The sequence below is a fragment of the Scardinius erythrophthalmus genome, assembly GCF_964197995.2.
Source record: "Scardinius erythrophthalmus genome assembly, chromosome: 23".
Taxonomy (NCBI): Eukaryota; Metazoa; Chordata; class Actinopteri; order Cypriniformes; family Leuciscidae; genus Scardinius; species Scardinius erythrophthalmus.
In genome coordinates this window covers 23501248-23520439 of record NC_138243.1, presented here as the reverse complement: position 1 = coordinate 23520439, position 19192 = coordinate 23501248, and the positions used below count along the sequence as shown (strand labels likewise).

Sequence of the window (19192 nt, the reverse complement as noted above, 5' to 3'; positions counted from 1 at the left end):
GTGAAGCTGCCTATACTTTAACCAAGGAACATTGGCATGGTGTACTGGTTAAATCTCAATTGAAACCCTGAATGCTACCTATGAAACTTTAACTACAAAGGCAGAAAGCATAAAAAAAAAATGACACTTCAGACTCAGAGATTTGCATTGATTTGCAGCCTAAACCTGTTAAACAGAGAGAAAGTATGAGCGAATCAGAGGGCAGAGAGTTTACAGAGGGCTAGAGGCGACCTGATTCCACATCGATCATTCAGCCATAGTTCTCCAATCCTCCCAGGACCAAATGAGCAAACATCCAGCCAGACTAATTAATCCGTTAGACCAACTGATTTAATTAAGGCAGCACCCCTGCAAGACAGGAAAACTGAATCTTGTCTTCTGTTTGAGGTGAGGAATAGATTTTAACAGCAGGTACAGAACAGGAGAGAACAGGAAAGTTTCAGTTGTAGCCTGAAAACATGGACATGACTTACTGCATGTTTACTGAATACTGTGTAAATAGTTTAACCAGGTAATTTAAAAGGTTTACACAAGCTCACACAGAAGTCAATCATAAACCAAGCAGCTTTATGTCAAAGAGGTGAATTTATGTGAAATATGCATGGGAAAATCCTTTGGGCTCAAGCAAAATTCCCAATTGTGTAGAATCCTACAGAAAGGACTTGATTTTGTCCATGAAAATTCACATACAGTAAATGTGACTGCATCTTAACAAATCAGAAATTGTGTGATTGACAAAACACCTCGAAGATCATCCATTTAAGTTTTTTGGTCACTTAATAGCTACACAGACTTGGTGTGAAAGGGCCTTATGGTTAAGAAACGCATGTCCTTTATGTGAAAGCAGAAAGAACAGATTACACTCAAACAAAAAGTGGCACAAAACGAAACCGAATTATGGTAAAACAGAATTGAATGGGGTAAAACTTGTCCTCCTCAACAGGCCTCCATTAATTTGAGAGCTGCGATAAGATATAGGAACACCGCAATGACTTTCTTTTGATTTGACAGGGGACTTGTCAAAGACAATCACCCCGTGGCTCTGCCCAGAGCAGCCTGCAATCTATTCCTGTCTCTCATAGCACAAATAAAAGCCTATGAACAACAGAAATGTCCTCAGAAAATAAAGAAGTCTACAGTTAGCACAGAACAAAAGCAGAGAGAGAGAGAGAGAGAGAGAGAGAGAGAGAGAGAGAGAGAGAGAGAGAGAGAGAGAGAGAGAGAGAGAGAGAGAGAGAGAGAGAGAGAGAGAGAGAGAGAGAGAGAGAGAGAGAGAGAGAGAGAGAGAGAGAGAGAGAGAGAGAGAGAGAGAGAGAGAGAGAGAGAGAGAGAGAGAGAGAGAGAGAGAGAGAGAGAGAGAGAGAGAGAGAGAGAGAGAGAGAGAGAGAGAGAGAGAGAGAGAGAGAGAGAAGAGAGAGAGAGAGAAGAGAGAAGAGAGAGAGAGAGAGAGAGGGAGGGTCTCCAGTTGTTTGTTCAGTCCCATGGTCCATCACCTTGATCTGGGCTGATCGAGCAGCTGTGTACTGGACAAAATCTTGGCTTAAACCCCCGTCTTCATCTAATAAACCCAAATCCAGCAGCCGGATATCAGCCTCTCTCTGTGTGCCCTCCTGCTGTTGTGGAAATGTCCTGTTATTGCTGCTCTCTCTCTATTGATCGGGGTGTAATTGCTCTAAAACTCTGTTTGGAGGCGCTTCCTCTTTCCATGTGGTGTTGGGGGCATACTGGGGTTTCTCAAACATCTCAAACCACAAGCCAGTCTTTCCCAGAGATATTAAAGCCTTAGACTGGTTCTCTGCACAATACCACCTCTTAGAGCGCAATGACTTCTGAAAAGTGTCATGTGTCGTCTGAGAGGACCATCGAACAGTAATTGTAGTTCCTATGCCAGCATAGCCTTAAAGTGATAGTTCACCCAAAATTGTACATTTTGTTATTTACCCACCCTCATGTTATTCCCAACATGACTTACTTTCATCAGCAGAACATAAAACAAGATATTTTGAGAAATGTCTCAGTGTTTTTTGTGCATACAATGCAAGTCAATGGTTACCAAATCTCTTTGGTTACCAACAATCTTCAAAATATCTTCTTTTGTGTTCTGCAGAAGTAAGAAAGTCACAGGTTTGGAACAACATGAGGGAGAGTAAATGACAGCAATTTATTTTTGGGTGAACTGCCCCTTTAAGATGACTGCATCAGAAGAGCCAATTCAAATACAAACACTTCACAATGAGAAAGACAGAGAGTCATGTACATCATGAGTCACGTTCAGACAGCTCCAAAATACATCACTAAAATAGCACAATACACAGACACACACACACCAGATGAAAAGGCCCACAGCAAGATCACAGCAGAGGAGATGACTACTGAAATAAAAACGAGAGACAGAGGGAGAGAAAGAAAGAGAGAGAGAGAGAAATGAGTGTAACCATACAGTAACCCTGTAACCATACAGGCAAATCATCTCTGTCTCTCTGGCAGATTTTACAGTGCATGCAAATGTTTGTCCGACATGATGACAACTATAACTCAAACCGGTTCAGAGTGGGACAGCACTGTAGTATTATTACATGCCTGAATGAGAGTGAAAAGTCAACTGTCCTTCACTTTTATCTCGTCTAGATTCACTGCACACCTGTTTTCATCTGAACAGCCTTTATCGTCCTGGTGCAGCAGCGACACAAAACTGCAGCATCTTATTAGAGCAGAATGTACATTTGAAGAGAGAAAGAACAACAGTGTACGGTCTCATATATGCATCTTATGATATTGATAAGGTATGAAAAACTTCCTACATGCATTACTAATCAGTTAAACAGCATATCTAAATATATGTGGAATTTTGGAAGTAATGGATTTCAGGAATGTACATATACACACTCCCACCAGTCTGCTATGGATATGCTTACCAGAGTAAAATACTGCCTTGCTTTAGTAGAAAATACTTCTTAGTAAACAGTCATTACGTTGTCGACACGTCTTGTTCTCGGGTGCAAGAATTCAAAGAGTAAACCTTTAGCGGGAGTGATTTACTTTTGGTTTCCAGTGAAGGATCCAACACAATGAAGGCAGTGGTTAAAGGCTACAAAGAAGGCTGCAATGAATTTCTCGGTCCAGGTAACACATTGTAACAATTTAAAGCAGGTTGAAAGTCAGCAAAGTTACACTTTAACTGAAAAAAAAAAAACCTTTGCATCATCTTGAAATAATTTTACGGCACTGTTGTACAGTAAGTTTATATCTTGCCAATAGTTAACAGCAATTACATGCAATAAAGGTCACAACAACAAAAGCAAATAATAATTAAAAAAGTGGCATTAATATTATTATATTTCAAGATGTTTTTAGTAACAATGTAAGTATTATTATTTCAAAATTATAAAATAAAATGATCAACAGATTAATAAAAATGTAGGGTGGGGACTTCATTCTAGCCATCGGTTGTTAATTGGATGAAGGCAGATCTGAGTGCAAACTTGCAGTTGCTTGAAAGAAAGGGACAGGGTTTAAGCAGACTAAATGGAGAAGTAAAGCAAATGTGACCAGAGAAAGTCTGTCATATCACCAGAATATCAATGATATTTAAAAAAAAAAAAAAACGCATGCATGGATGTAAAAATTCACGGATGGATGCATTTAGAGATTTAAAGATTAGAGCTTTAAGGGTGAATCTGACTTTCAGCCTCGACGTCTCCATATCAAGAATTCTCATCAAAAGTGTAAAGTTATAATTGCTTGCAAACTCATTTAGATATTTAGGTCTGTCGCCCATTAAAAACGCTCTTTATTTTTTCTTGAATATCCCGTTTTACATTGCGGGATTAAAATGGGCTGCAAATTCTGTATCTTGATCAGACAAAAATTGAGGCCAGGGGATGCGTGAGACTGTGAATGTCAGCCTTGAATTCTGCTGAACTTTCTGCAGGATTTTACGACAGCAGATTGTGTGCTGGCCTGATTCATCAGCACAATGAGTCCAGGCAGACTGCTCAGCTGACACCATGTTCTCTCTGTGTGTGCTCTGTAGGAATAGTTCTAAGCAGTAGAGACCCTGAACCTAGTCTTAAGCCAGACGTTACCAGAAATCCATAACAGGTGCACCCACAAACTACAACAGAAGATGGGACGAACGATCACAAAGATGTGAGATTCACTACAGGAAGAACGTAACTAAGTCTGCTGAGCTTCATAATAAATAAGTGACTGTGCCAAGCAGGGCGGGGACGAGAGCTGTGGGAACGGAGTGAGGCTGATGGCACAAGTGTTAATGAGCGTCACCTGTGCTCCACAACGGTCTCGAGTCCCAAGAAGGAGCTTCAGAAGGATAAAAAGAGGAGTGACGACAATGCCAGGGGCCTCATGTATAAAACTTTCCTTTCAACTTTCAAAATCTAGATTTTGCCAGAACCTGCGCAAAAATTCCCTTTATAAAACCCAGTCAGCGTAAGATTGTGAGTACAAGGATCTCCACCACGGCTCGTCCTGGGAATAACCATATATGGAGCTTTACTATGAAGTTTTATTCGTCATCTGACTGCATATTCTCATACACGTGATACCATGTTTAACGGTACAAGACATTACATTGCTAAAAATCATTCAGTATCCTTGCCTTGTTTTAGAAATAAATAAATCAAAATTGTATAAAATACATTTCAGAGAAAGTTTTCAGATGAGTTATTTTCAATCTTTTCCACTGGCCAAATAGTATTTTTAATAGCTTGAGGCAAATCAAATTTATGCAATTTTGCCTATAAGGTAAACATATATTTTAGGATGTTTATATATTTTTAACGGACGCCTAAATTAAATCTGTTCAATCACATAAAGTGATCGAGTCTCTTCAGAAAATCTGGACTAAACCACACAATTCATATGGATTCGTTTTACGATCTCTATAAACTTTTTGAAGCGACAAAGTGGTGGTTGCGTAGCTGACAATGGAGGGACAGAAAGCTCTCAGATTTCATCAAAAAGATCTTCATTAGTGTTCCGAAGATGAACGAAAGTCTTACAGATTTAAAACAACATGAGGGTGAGTAATTAATGACAGAATTTTCTTTTAAGGTGAACTATCCCTTTAACGAGATTAATGAGGATGGTCTATTTAATCTAATTGTGTATACCAGATGTAAAACAGAGTGTAAATTATTCTGTTTACTTCGCTCACTCCAGTAAGAGTGTGTACGCATGGTCTAGTGTCCATACAGTGCGCACATACTCACGCCTAGTATACATTTTATAAATTGCATGCACACATTAATATGCCCATTTTGTGCGTACGCAACATTTATGCATTAGGCCCCAGGCCTGGGACTTTATGTTATAGATTTGTTTATGCTGCAGTCGTCCGTGAGGGGCTGTAGTGTTTTGTTTATTTTGTTGTGTTTGTTTAATTGGTCATCATTACAGTGACAAGTTAACTTAAAAATAAAAAGTCATTTTGGTCTGTCATGACCAATTTTTCTTTTCTTTTTTTTTTGGGGTGGTGGTAAACCAGGCCTTTTGCCACTTTTGACCGAGAGGGCAGGGAAGGACAGTTGTAAAGGGATCAGGAAATTCTGTATCGCACCGCCTGCATAAGCACCACAGTCCCTTGTGACAGAAGGCTAACCACTAGGCCACGGCTCCAACTGCGCTCATCCACTAAATTTATATTCTTCTATATGATCGACAATCTGCGATCACTCTTCCAAAGGCCATTTCACATTAGAACCTACTACACCCTCACCCCATCGCCTGTTTGCAGCCGTTACGATCTTTTTTGACATGAGGTGAGAAGTGAGGTGTCCCAATACCGTGATCCCATCAACTCAGCGCTGATTGATTGACTTTTCTCTCTCGATGATCCTGGCTGCCTTTGCCAGATATCGGATTGTTTCTTGTTTTCAGTGAAAAAGTCGATGGGCGTCCTGTCTGCTTTGCAGAGCCATTTTTAAAGTGCATTTCTTTTCTTAACTAAAACCCACACGAGCCAGACACAAGCACTGCTGGAGGGCTGTGTTTACACTTCAGGGTGTTTTCTGACTTTTCTTTTAGATGGAAACAGAACTGAGAGTTTCACTCGAGAAACTGTAAGATCATGCATGCAACAACTGCAGCTGCAGGAGTCCCGTTCCGTGACAGACCTAACCAAAAAATGACTCAAAGAGAGAGAGAGAAAAAGCATTGATTAGAAAAATAGAGGTCAGCAGTCATTTCCTGCACACTTTATTGGTTATAAAGGGGAAAAAAACAGGAAGACTGGAAAGTTCATGAACAAATTCTTACGACCTGGCATGTCCTAACCAGACGCAAAACCACGACACACGACAGAACGCATTTTCACCATGTTTTTGCCCTAACCAGCCGCAATATCCATACACACCGAGTGATGGGATTTAATTTATAAATGGTTTCTATTTCTGTGGCTGGAACAAGAACATACAAAGTATGACAATGATAATTTCAGGTAGATTATGTGCTTTAATATTAAAAGGGTTTAATGTGAGTTTAACTATCATTTTGAGTGATAATCATATTTATCATCATACTGAAAGTAACAATAGATAAAAAAAACATTCAAACTGTAAATGTAGAGCAGTACGATTAATCATTAAAAGATTTCGATCTCGATTCAAACACCCATGCAATCTCATTCCTAAATGACAAACAATGTGTATGTGTCTATTGACTGCTTGCATATGCATAACTACTTTTACTTTCCATTTATTTCAACTCGGGAGTTTCCGATAACAGCGTTCAGTGCACCTACATACATGAAACCACAGATAATTACAATGTTTAATGGCTGTCAATTAATTAAAACAATGAATCATGTTCTTAGCATAAACATGATTTATCTTGAACCTGCTGAAATGTTCCTATAAATATATTTTCTTAACAACTGCTCTTATTCCAGTCTTTTAAAATATTTGAACGGTACGTGCCCTAAACAAATTGAACGATGTTAAATATTTAATTAATCTTGAACAGTAACGCAAACAGGGTAGAGGAGAATGACAGTCAACTACTTTGAATATTAAGCATTTTGGGCATAAACACTTCAATTACAACACTTAGAAGGCGAAGCACTGCTACTTCTGCGGAGTGATTTACTCCAACTCAGAGCAAACTCTCTGCTCCTCACCACAGGGTTTCTCAGGTGCTGCGAGCAAATCACTCCGCCCAAGTAGAAGTGCTTCACCTTTTGAGAATATAGTTCCCAGTATGTATACGGTTAGAAGATTGCTGTCTCTTATGTGACCTTGTTATTTGTACACGCTTTGACTATACAAATTACAACATGCAAATAGGAAAATGTTGGCGTTATTTTGTCACTTATTGGGAGCAGTATGCTAGCTGGAGCCATTTACCTCCAGTCTTTGTGCTAAGCTAGGCTAGCGGTGGGTGCGTCAGACAGAGTTACGGCACGCACGGAGATGAAAAGGGTATGTATGGACTTATCTAACTCTGGGGGATACGGTGAATAAGCTTAAGTCGGCATTTAGATTTATCTTAGATATCTTAGATAAAAATCTAAACCTTTGATAAAATCTAATCAAAGGTTTAGATTTTGCCTTTAAACCTTTGACAAAATCACAACGGAACATTCAAATCTGCGTTGGCGCTGCCGCTGACCCAGCAAGTATCTTGAATGAGTATGAAAGCTTCACAAACAGTGTATTCAATCTCACAATATTGTTATTTCTGTGTTACAAATATTCAAACAGTTTGAATGAATGATTCAATGACAAATACATTTTTAGTCACTTGTCGCCACCTGGTGGTGTACAATTTTACAATTTTATAAATTATATTGTTACGCCACCAGGTGGCGACAAGTGACTGAAATGTATTTGTCATTGAATCATTCATTCAAACTGATTAGAAATAATTCAGATTAATTAAACATTTTAAATAGACTGCAGCAAAATTTAATGTTTTGTCAGAACCTCTATTAAATTAAATGTTATTTTGATTAGTTGTCTGTTCAGAATTATGATCTCGGTTTGAAACAAAAATAACCGTGATTCTCAATTTATCTAGAATCGTGCAGCTCTAACTAAATGTGAACAAACAAGTGTATTCTATGACAAAGATTGTATCAGTTACTCAGTATGCATTTCCAATTTTTATTACTCATCTACTTCTTAGCAAGTGCGTCATACAGCAGTGCACTTGCACTTGACACACACTTCTGATTGGCTTTGATTTGTGATTTTGTTGTGTCTTGTAGCCGTGCCACATCTGGTGTGGACAGACGCATTGGTTATCGCTGGAATCTTATTGCATTGCATCTGGTTAGAACACAATGCAAGAATATAAGATTCAAAATCTGCTACAAGGTAATTAAATGTAACAAATCATGTAAAAAAAATTCTTGTTTTTTACTGGAAAATTAAACATTTTAATCAAACTTGATAATTGTCAATCTTTTAAACAACTGAGAAGTGATTAAATTTTATTTAAAAAAAAAAAACTGTAAATTTAAAATATATACATCAGCATATGAGAGTCAAATTGGACGACTACAGGGCCTCGTTTCAAGATCATCTATTGCCAAAAATATGAGAAAAAAAATCAGTTAATAATAGAAAATTATTCAAAATATTCAAACCAGGAATGTTAGAATCATATGGCATAAAAAAAAATCTGCCAAAATTAGGGACAGGCATTTTTTCAGAAACATTGTAATCGAATATTTGAGCTCATAAAAAGGTATATTTGATTATTTTGTTTATTTAAATGAAGTTTAACAAGAAAGATGTTATTTCTCGTTAGTTTCAAACTTTCTCTCAAGTTTTTGTCACCAATTTTTCTGAACAAGCTTATGATTAAGCAATATACACAACAAGCTTACATTATATCTTATGGTTTCCTTTTAGTTGAAAACAACATACAGAAAAAAGGCATTTAAGCTCAAGCACAGAAAACAGGAAAAGCCAATTATCGTGCAGAACGTACATATACACTCGAGTCTACATATGGTTATCGTGTTTATTTTGTTTCACATAGTTATGAGAAAAACAAGAATTATCCACATGCTCAGGTGAAAGTTGGCAGCTCAGTCTGATAACAATAAGGCCAGCTGCAAAGAAAACGTGCTCCGCCAACACAGACATCGCTTAGCACAGTTATATTTGTGTCCCTGCAAAGTTTCATACAGCGCTTTGTGTTTTCTGTTCTTAAACTGGTCTCCCTCGACTAAACTTAAAGGAAGAATATATCTCGAGATCACTATACATCTTTATACGACTTTTGATATGAATCTCAATATGTGTACTGCATGTCAACTACAGTAAAAGTATCTGCATGCTACTTACTAAATTAGATCAAACAAACCCAGCAAGACATCTGAACTGAACATAAAAAATGCTCTATTCTGCAATACCCAGACTCACCCTACAACAACATTTAATTCAAGCTGCAAGCACACAACTATGCTAAAATATAAAGGAAAATTAACAAACACCTAACATAACTCTACATTAAAATGTTTAGTATCCATTAAGAAACACTGAACTTCTCTGGACCAATTTCATTCTTGTTAAAGGCAGGGATGACCCTAAAACAAAACGACTTTAAAATGGACGTCTTGTATGGCTATCTCACATGAGTTATAGTAATCAGGGACAACTTAAAGCCGAGTGGTGGTTCTCAGTGCGCACATGCTAATGAGGCAGACAGGAAACCGTTAATCACGATGGTCACCTCTTCTGAAGAGACTCGTGACTAGCTGCCATTTCCATAACAAGCTTTCAAAGCTCTTTTAACGACACAAGAGGCCACAGTCCCAGTGGCAATTAAAATCATGTCGGGACACGTCATAATCTGTTGTGTTATCACAGTGTGACACCGGCAGCAACAAATGTTGGCTGGAAAAAATCTCAGGGGAAAACGGTCACTTTGGCTACCAAAGACAAGCTCATTTCTGAGACACTAATGTCTGCAGGAGAAGAGAACAACATTCTCAACACACAACAGCTAGGAAAAACTCATCTCCAAGTGTAAATGACATCACTGATGACATCACAAGGGAATAACAACCCCAACGCAGAATTCCATTGCTTAAAAGTCTCATTAACGTCACCACACCCATCTGTAACTCTCAATCTAAACAGCGCAGATGATAACATTTCTCTTAACCTAAATACAAACCTCTCAAACTGCAATAACACAGGACAACTATAAAGGGTCCATAAACAGGAGGGCTGCAATCATGTTAAAAAAAAAAATGTCTAAGTCTCCAGTGGACATGGACCTCACACTAAGAAATAAAAACGAGCACTACCGTTCAGGCAGAATGTAGGGAAGATGTGTGACAAGAACGATTAGCTGCTTGCGGCCTAAAATCAATTTTACATGTACAAAAAAAAAGGCAGTGCAATGCCAATAGATCTGCCTTAATCCTATTGCCTTAAGATCCCTTAAAATCCGTGTTCTCTGCTTCACACTAAAATAAATACAGTTCTTTCTGCACTTATGCACCCAGCTTTACGTTTACTTACAGTACAAAAAAACAACAACAAAAACAGCACATTATTCTTTATCCATCTTTGTGGTATAAGAAAAAGGACACGGCAGAAATGATGCTATGTTACAAGAGAGAGAGAAACCGGTCCATGTCTCCCTGAAATTGACAATTCAGTTCTCATAACCTGCTGTCTGCAGGGGAGTTCATATTGTTTAGGGGGTCCAAAAAAATACAAAATAAATAACAGGGCTGCCTTGGAGCAAAATGCATTTTCTTTGTTTCAACAGGAATCCAGGGACCTGAGGAGGGGGGAAACGTCTGAGCTGTTCTGTGCTACAAAGGAAAAGGTTAAGAGACCAAAACTGGCAAATAAATAAGGGGAAAGAACTGTCTGGAAATTTTGGAAATGCATGCCAACAGACTTTGAAGACATGCCCTGGATCATTCGGAGCGCTTTCCACCTGTCTGAAACCTGAGCCATTCAGCACAGAACAAACTAACCTGTGAGGCACTCAAAACCAAGAAAAAAAAACATTATCGATCGGTGTTTGTTGTGGGACAAAAAAGAAAGAAACTGCCAGAGTGGATGGCACTTGGGCGGACACTATGAGCTTCAGACCAATTTACAGAGTAAAGAGGAAGAACTGCATTAGCACAAAAGAGACGGACACACTGACAACTAATAGCACTACCCACAAATCCCTGAAAATCACTTCAGATGGACACATGCATCACTGACCGACCACATAATTGATATTCCACACTATGATGCACAGGTCTGCACTACAAAAAAAAATTAAAAAAAAAAAAAAAATACAATATGAAAACCGCTTACGCAAAAGCAAAAAAGAATGTCAGCGTCAAACAAAAGTTATAAAATTCTGACCTTGGGTTGGGCGCGTCGAGGAAAGGCGACCTTAGGATCAATCTGTGCACAAACAGAGAAAGAAAGAGAGAGAGAGAGAGAGAGAGAATGACGATTAGAAAAGCAAAGTCATATTTGAATGCAGTTATCCAGATCTAAATTTAATACACTCTTTCATACTTCATACTTAAATACACTCGTTCATCATTTCATACAAATCATCAACACCATCAAGCTTTGGAATGAAAAAATTTGGAGCACGGATGGGTCACACTGGAACAAAGCCATTAACTCTTTGGCTTGTCATCTTGTTAATTTCAGTTTGTGTTCAATCTGCTGAAGGTGTGCAGACAGAAAGAATTATCAGAGAAACTATTTCATGCTCCAATGTCACACTGTCTTGCCTCAGCCTTAATACAGCCTCTTATAAAGAGGAGTTTCAAACAATCTCATACAGGCAGACGTAGTCAAGAGGAAAAACATAAACAGATCGAAATTGGGCTCTTGCAGGAAATTACTTGTCCATGTTCAGCAAGGCAAAGGCTTTAGATTGTAGCAAAACTCCTAGTGTAGTTTTGAACGTTTGCCTGAGGGCTCTGCAGCATATAAGTGTATCATTACAGACACAGAGCCTTTCTAAATAAAACACACACACAGCTTCTTGCTGGATAGAATCTTAGTATTTTTCTGCCTTGTCTATAATGTATATGTTGCCCATTTTAAATATAGATACGTCAATTCACTGTGCTTCTCACGGGGTAATTATTCTCTGAAATGACACACTGGTGTCCACTGAATGAACCTTTTACTCTCCCAAAATTCCATTTGACTGAGCTGTGATCGTTATCTCCCCAAATCAGGTCAATTAGAGAGAGATGGATTTTGTAACAGGTATGGAAACCTTCTCTGTGATGAATTTCATGTAGCGATTCGTTTTAGCAATTAGCCTGAGGCTTAACCAATTCAACCTCAATTACTCCATAGAAACAAGGCGATGTGAGCAGAAACAATATTACGCTTTGAATTTCAAATCAGTAGAAATTAGGAGTCTTTTTCCATACAGCCTGAGAGCAAACATCCTTTTCTGATTAATGCACGGATAAATTGGGCAACATTTGTGTGTATACTGGGTCTATAAACAAAACAATGTGATGTCGGTTTTTGAGTTATGCATTTGCAAATGGTCCAGTTGTTGGATTAGAAATCCATTGAAATCAATAAGCTACGTCTATGGGGTCAGGACATTAGAGGTCATAACTTATTAGGCCAATTAATACAAAAAAAAAATTTATTACCATTGTTGCTGGTACTGGATTTGTCAAAACAAAAGCAAAACCACTGCAGTGCCAGCCATTCAGTCAGACAAACTAATCACAGACTAATCAGAAAAATCTTAAAACCTAGTGATAATCTAAACCAAACAGCAGACAGCAGTTATTAAGCCAATATGTAATTTAGACTCGAGCACACATTGTGTAAATAAAGTCCTGTGTATTTCCAGATGAAGCAATTACTGAGCTTCTCCCATCTCAGCAGTAGCAGTTTAATGTGTTAGTAGCCTTTTATTGCTTTCAGATAGTGGTTTACATCTGGTATTAACATCCTTTTGGCTGATCCGATCACAAGCGGTCAGCGCTACATACAAGTATAAAGAGGCTCAAAGCATTTTGTGTTTGGATTACAAAAACCACTTTAGCTGGAAGTCAAAAACTTCCACATTGCATTTGTAAAGTACCCTGAGCTGCTTCCATGCTTAAAATAACCATACAGTCTAGAAGATTTCAGTCACATGAAGCACAGGCAAAGTGCAGGTCCATGACTAAAATAACGATGAATGTTCTGCTCAACTGACGAGTTTAGGGTGACATGTAGACTTTCAGCATATTTATTTTTACTATTTTAGACCTTTGAAATCCAAATCACAGGAGATGCATTTAAACGTTCATTCCAGGTTTAAATGGCAATCTGCAGGTGTAACCCCTAAACGAGCTTTCAACCAAAATCTTCTAAAACTGCTTACTGTATTCTGAAAAAAACACTGTGTCTGTTCCTAAAAATGCCATCTAGGTAGACAACTCAGTCATTTAAGACAGAGCCAATGATTTTTCAAATACACCTGGTAGATCCTCCATCAAAAGTTCCTCTTTAAAAAGACATCACTCAAAGTGTTTACTGTTCTTGTACACTGTACAAAACTCAGCGCTGATTGCAGGAGACGAGATAACAACCCCCCACTGCGATAAAAAGCTCACAGAAATCTGATTTCAGCTGAATACGAGTGACACACAGCACAGCCCTGAAACCTCACTGCCAGTCGTAATTATTCATTACCGTCAGATTTACAGACAGCATCAGACACGCAAGCGTTTCTGGAGCATATAAGACTTGGAGAATGAAGACAGCGTGTGGTGTAGTCGCTCCAGGTGTTCGGCGTAGTTTGTCTGACATTTAAGTTTTTGTTTTTTTTCCCCACAAACTAAACATACTAAAGAAATCAACGCACAGTAGAGAAGTGTTCTTTTCAGAATGCAAGCACACTGACTGATGTAACTATATATTTCCATTATGAATGTTCACATTTTCAACACTCTAGGGGTCATTTTGGGAATTTCTTCCTTGTTCAGTAGTGAGCTAACTCAAGCTAATGCTATAGAAGATTGCAAGTTTACAATATGAAGACATGCAAAGGGAAACATCAAATCCATGTGGGTGGGAAGTGAATGTCCATGAGTCTCAGGTGACTGTGAAAGGAAAGAAAGGGGAAATCCAGAGGTGTCCCTTCAGTTCAGAATGAGATCAGATGAGTTTATAACAGTTATCTTTTAGTTATTTCCCAGATAAACAAGGAAAGGACACATTTCGGCTCAGAGTCCTTGAGTGAATGTCAGTCTAAACACCATATACACAGATGCCAAATTCATTTTAACACACAGCGTTGAGTTTTATGGCTGATTCTACTACATATGCAGGACTAAAAGAAAAATAAGGATGGGCAAGTTGTTAATTTTTACTGGCCCTGCCAACATTTTCTGTACTTCTTTCACAAATTAGGTGTGCAACGGATCCCAAAACTCACAGTTTGGATCATTTATCGTTTTTTTTGAGTCACAGATCGGTAAAAAAAAAAAAAAAAGTTTGGATGTGGGGGGGTTGACGAACATAACACTGCTTTCTATTTATTACTTAAAGAACACTTTAAGTAGTTCGATAACACAGCAAAAACTACTAGCCTAACTAATAAAATCAAACATTATTAAAGACGAGAGAACAGTGTGTAATAAAATAAGAAACACAAATTACAAGCATAGATAAATACAATATAACAAAGTTAAAAATAAAGTAAAGTCTAACAGTAGTATTCAGGTACAGAAATGTAAAAATTAAATGTAAAACAACACTGCATAGTGTTCACTGAATTTAATGAAATATAGATTAATCTTTGTTAAAGCTGTTTTGTTGCTTGATTAACATTAATGACTTGTCGCAGAGCGGCTGTCCTTTTGACCTGATGCACGAATCCAATTAAATGATACACATCCGATTTCTTTCTCAACCGTTTAGACATAACAACTATGTTTACGAGACGGGTATTTTGATATTGTGTGTATGTGTCCGTTCAAGTGCAAGGAGATGCAAAAGAGTAGTCAATTCTGTGAAACTCGGCATAAATTGAGTACTCTTTCGCCTCTTCTTGCGCTTAAAGCAAGTGACTCTCTGCGTACGAAAACGCATACTGTCTGAGTAGGTACTACATTTGAATTGGAATTTACTTTGCAACCATTAAAAAAGTATATTCTTTATAGTATGAATGTGGGTAATATGAATTAAATTTAGACGTACTACGTCCGTCATATTGTTACTGTCATGTGACCTAGCGTCGCTTTCCTGCCATTCATATTCTCTCCCATGTCCTCATGGGATAGTAAAGTGTCCATCGAATGCACACTTCAGAATCTCGCCAGAAGTAATAGGCCATCTGGGAACTTTTCGCCTACTGTTCTCCGAATACTATGTATTCAAGCATACTACTCTTTTAGTGTACTGTTTTTCGCATAATATATAGTAGGGAACTATTTGATTTCGGATGCAGCGACGGTCTTTATGAATGGGTCATTGAATCATTGACTCACCCGATTCGTTCAAAAAGACAGATTCATTCATCAACAAAACATGTGCAAGCTTAGCTGTGACTGATGAAATGGAGCAAAATCAGACAATATTGTGCCTAAGTCACTTAATATTAAATACTGTTTATTAAACAGTTGTATAAAATCAACAGCACATTTGCAATCACGCTGATATTTGGGGAAAACCGCAGTCTTGCTCATGTGATATTGCTTAACCATATCATATATTATAAATATCAAAAACAAGTTAAGTGGCTGTTGGTCCTTTTAGTAGCACAAAAAACAAAACTTTTATTCAAATTCTGAATGGATTACAGTATGTATAGCCTAGAAAGCGCACATAGAGTCTCACAAACTTCCGGTATAATTAATGAAGTTGTCTACAATGACTGCGCAATGACCCTCTTATTTACATTGTCTCTACACTTTGTTTGTTACAATGAGAGGACTGATTCGTGAGTGTGCAGAACTTAGCACTGGACAAAAACTTGTGCGTTTTGAGAAGTGCGTATTCTGAGGTGCACCCCCGTAGAACCTGGCCTGATCGGGTCAGTCGCACAATTGCTCCTATAAATTTTTACCCAGTCGCACACAGTAATTTTCAGTAGCAGATGCGACTGAAATGGTCGCACTGTAGAGCCCTGTGGCCCTATAGCAATTACAATTCCGATCTCTTTCACACTGGCCCTAGGCCTTTCCTATTGTTAAGCACTGTTATGCAAGTACGTAAAACTCTCAGTCCACTCAAGCTAAAAAAACAAAATTTAATAAAGCAGCAGGAAATAAACAGAGATGGGAAAGGAAATGAAAAAACTCTGTGGGAAAAAACTTCATCTGAATGACATCTGTTTCAATGCACACTCTCCATTCTCAGTTACAGAAACCAAACGTTATGAAGTGATACATACCGTCTTGGAGTCTAATTCGTGGTGTGGTTGAGCTAAGACTTTATCTACACTGGAAACATCTGCAAACGTGATGAAGCCAAACCCTCTGTGGAACAAAAACACAATGAAGGTCAGGAGATAATTTCATAGGAGAGGCAGAAAAATTGTGACAGCAGACAAAGCGCTCTTGTATATTTGTTGATACGCTCAGTGAAGGCGGGGAGTTGCAATCATTATGACACATTTAGAAATTTCCACTTGTTGTGAGATAATTATAACTATTCAGTGCCTTGATATGTCGCTGCTACACTCTTCGAAATGTTCCTATGCCCTTGAATAATGTATCACAAATAGTATATCCTGGAACAAAATACAATACATTGTCTGAAAATTTTGGCCGGTCTGATATATTTATACAGGGAAAGTGACCCTTTAAACCCACCCAAATCTAAATTTGAAAGATTATTATTATTATAAATAGAATAGAAAAAGATGTTATACTCGTCTGTAATTTAAACATCAGAAACTGACTAAATTAAAGACACTTCTCAGCACCCATTTAACTTTAACCAAACATATTTATTGCTAAAGCAGCAAGCTTGTGAGGCCTTATATCTGTATTTTTTCCCTCTCGGTTTAAGTGGTTCAAGTTCATTATGTGTTCTGAGTGGATTCAGTTAATGCTTTTTATAAGAGATTGAATGGGTTCTTAGTCTAGGTAGGTTTATTAGGAAGAGGTCAATTGCAGCATTCCTAAGAAGCTCAGCTTGACAAAAATTAAAAAAAAGTTATGTTAATTAATTATACAGAGTCAGGCCATTTGTTTTTCATTTAATAATCATTTCAGATGTTCTGCTGCATCTCCTTTTGAAACCACCATTCCAGTGCTATATATTCCAATACAGATCTTTTCAACTATAGAATATTCCTTTAAAAATATAATAACAGGTTGCATTTGAGTTATTAATCTCCTAATTTTAAAATTATTTTCAATACTGAGCCACTTTTAGCACTAGATTCTATAAAAAACATCTCAGAAAAACAAAGTTTTTATGCTACTTCTACAGTATCAGATAGAAGCAACGATTCCTGAATAACTGAACAGTCAACTGGCTCCAAACAAAAAGAAAATCAGAATATTTTGCATTTGCTAAGAAACTATTTCTCTCATGCTTTGAATTTTTGTATTTCAAAATATAACAAAAATGGGCTTATATGGCTTTATTAGGGTCACTTCTCCAATATATGGATGCTGTGGATTCCCCGCTGCAGAATTATGAAGAAAAGACTGATATACACATATAATGTGCATTGCCTGGCTCTGTCACATATTTGCAAATGTACTTTGTCTTTTGAAATATAATTTAGAAAATAGGGAATCTCTCTCTAGCAGTACAGTCCTAACCTAAATGTCAAATTGCATTATGAATCAGCTTTCTGTCCTGTTCTTCTTGATCTACCCTTAACGCATCATAAGACAGCAGAATAGAGACAGCAACAACAAAAAAACGGAGAAATTGAAGCACGTGTGTTTACCTGGAGCGTTTGGTGGTGGGGTCGCGCATCACCATACATTCTCTGATCTCCCCGAATTTACTGAAATAGTCTCTAAGGCTGTCTGAACACAAACACAAGGACACAAGAGGGTTACACCGTGTCTACACTTCAAGTGAGCGACGCGATTAAGCTTGCACGCTGCCGTTATAATCAACGAAGGTCGCGCGCTTCACACTTCGTTGATTATAATGAGAGCGTTTAAGTTTTGTCGCGTCGCTCGCTTTAATGTCAGATGACTGAAAATCACAATAACCTTGTGCGCAGTGACACACATACACACAAACAGCTTCCAACGCGTGCGATGGATAAATATGACGCAAAACAACTCCAAAACAGAATAAATGATCCTTACCTGGTGAGGTTTGCCAGCTGAGGCCACCGATAAACATTTTACTGTAAGGAGAAAAAATGGTATAAGTGACTCCAGATGTCAAAACGGCCATTTTCCTTGTAAATACCTCATAAAGAGCGAGCTACCAACAGCTTGAGCTGTGTACCGGCTGATATGAGCCTTAGATATGACCTGTCAATCAAAACATCAGCAGAACTGCGCGAGGAAGGACATGCGCTCGCTCGCGCTGAAAACAGAATCAAACTCCAAACACACACAAGGGCGCGCTCGCACTTGTCCTGTCTTCTTACCCCGGGTCGTGTAGCGAATCACTCGGGCTTCCAGAGGTGACTTGACTCGCGTCCGCTTCCATAGCTCAAAGCCCAACCAACTCCAAACACACGCATACACACACACACGGGCACTGCAGCCCCAGCTCAAGGAATATTACCGAACCGGGAGCGCTAGCGTCACACGTGGGATCAGCGCGCGCTCCCGCCCCTCTCAGGAGGGGGCGTGACTGAAAGCATCAGCCAACCAATCCGGCGGGGATCTGCGCCTACCTATCTATGGAAACCACGCCCCCTGTTGGTTAGCAGCGTTTGACAGGAATCACGAGAGTGGATTCAGATCTTCAGTAGGCTCTTTAAACCCTATAAAGTTTACATTTGCGCCACCTTCTGAATAAATACAACCAAGAGGCTTTCTGGAAAGGAAACCGAATATTTAAAACTAAAATGAAGCACAATAGTTCACAAAATTGAACTAAAATCAAGTGTTTTCTTGGTGGCACTCGCATATGTCATGTTTGTCATTTTAGTTTGACAACTTATTAATAGTGGCAATGTCATAAATCCACACATAGTTTATAAGTGAATGTACATAGTGCACAGAGATAAATACGATTTATAAATGATCAAATTTGCTTTGGAATTCATTTTTTTCTCTTAAAAGTCCTTTCAT

General features: G+C 38.3%; 1 protein-coding gene across 6 annotated transcripts in view; it reads right to left on the bottom strand.

Annotated features, from left to right (window-relative positions):
• Positions 1-18773, bottom strand: part of msi2a (musashi RNA-binding protein 2a) — a 162068-nt gene extending 143295 nt beyond the window's left edge. For 3 of the 6 annotated variants that reach the window (XM_081354709.1, XM_081354710.1, XM_081354712.1), the window contains exons 1-5: positions 18541-18768; positions 18251-18291; positions 17878-17959; positions 16363-16447; positions 11349-11390 (exon numbers count right to left, since the gene is read on the bottom strand). In XM_081354709.1, the coding sequence (XP_081210835.1) occupies positions 11349-11390; positions 16363-16447; positions 17878-17959; positions 18251-18291; positions 18541-18602 (312 nt within the window). In that variant the 5' untranslated portion in view covers positions 18603-18768. Of the gene's footprint in view, positions 1-11348; positions 11391-16362; positions 16448-17877; positions 17960-18250; positions 18292-18540 lie in introns of all 6 variants that reach the window. The other 3 variants (XM_081354713.1, XM_081354714.1, XM_081354711.1) reach the window with 2 other exon arrangements.
• Between the last annotated feature and the right edge of the window lie 419 nt (positions 18774-19192).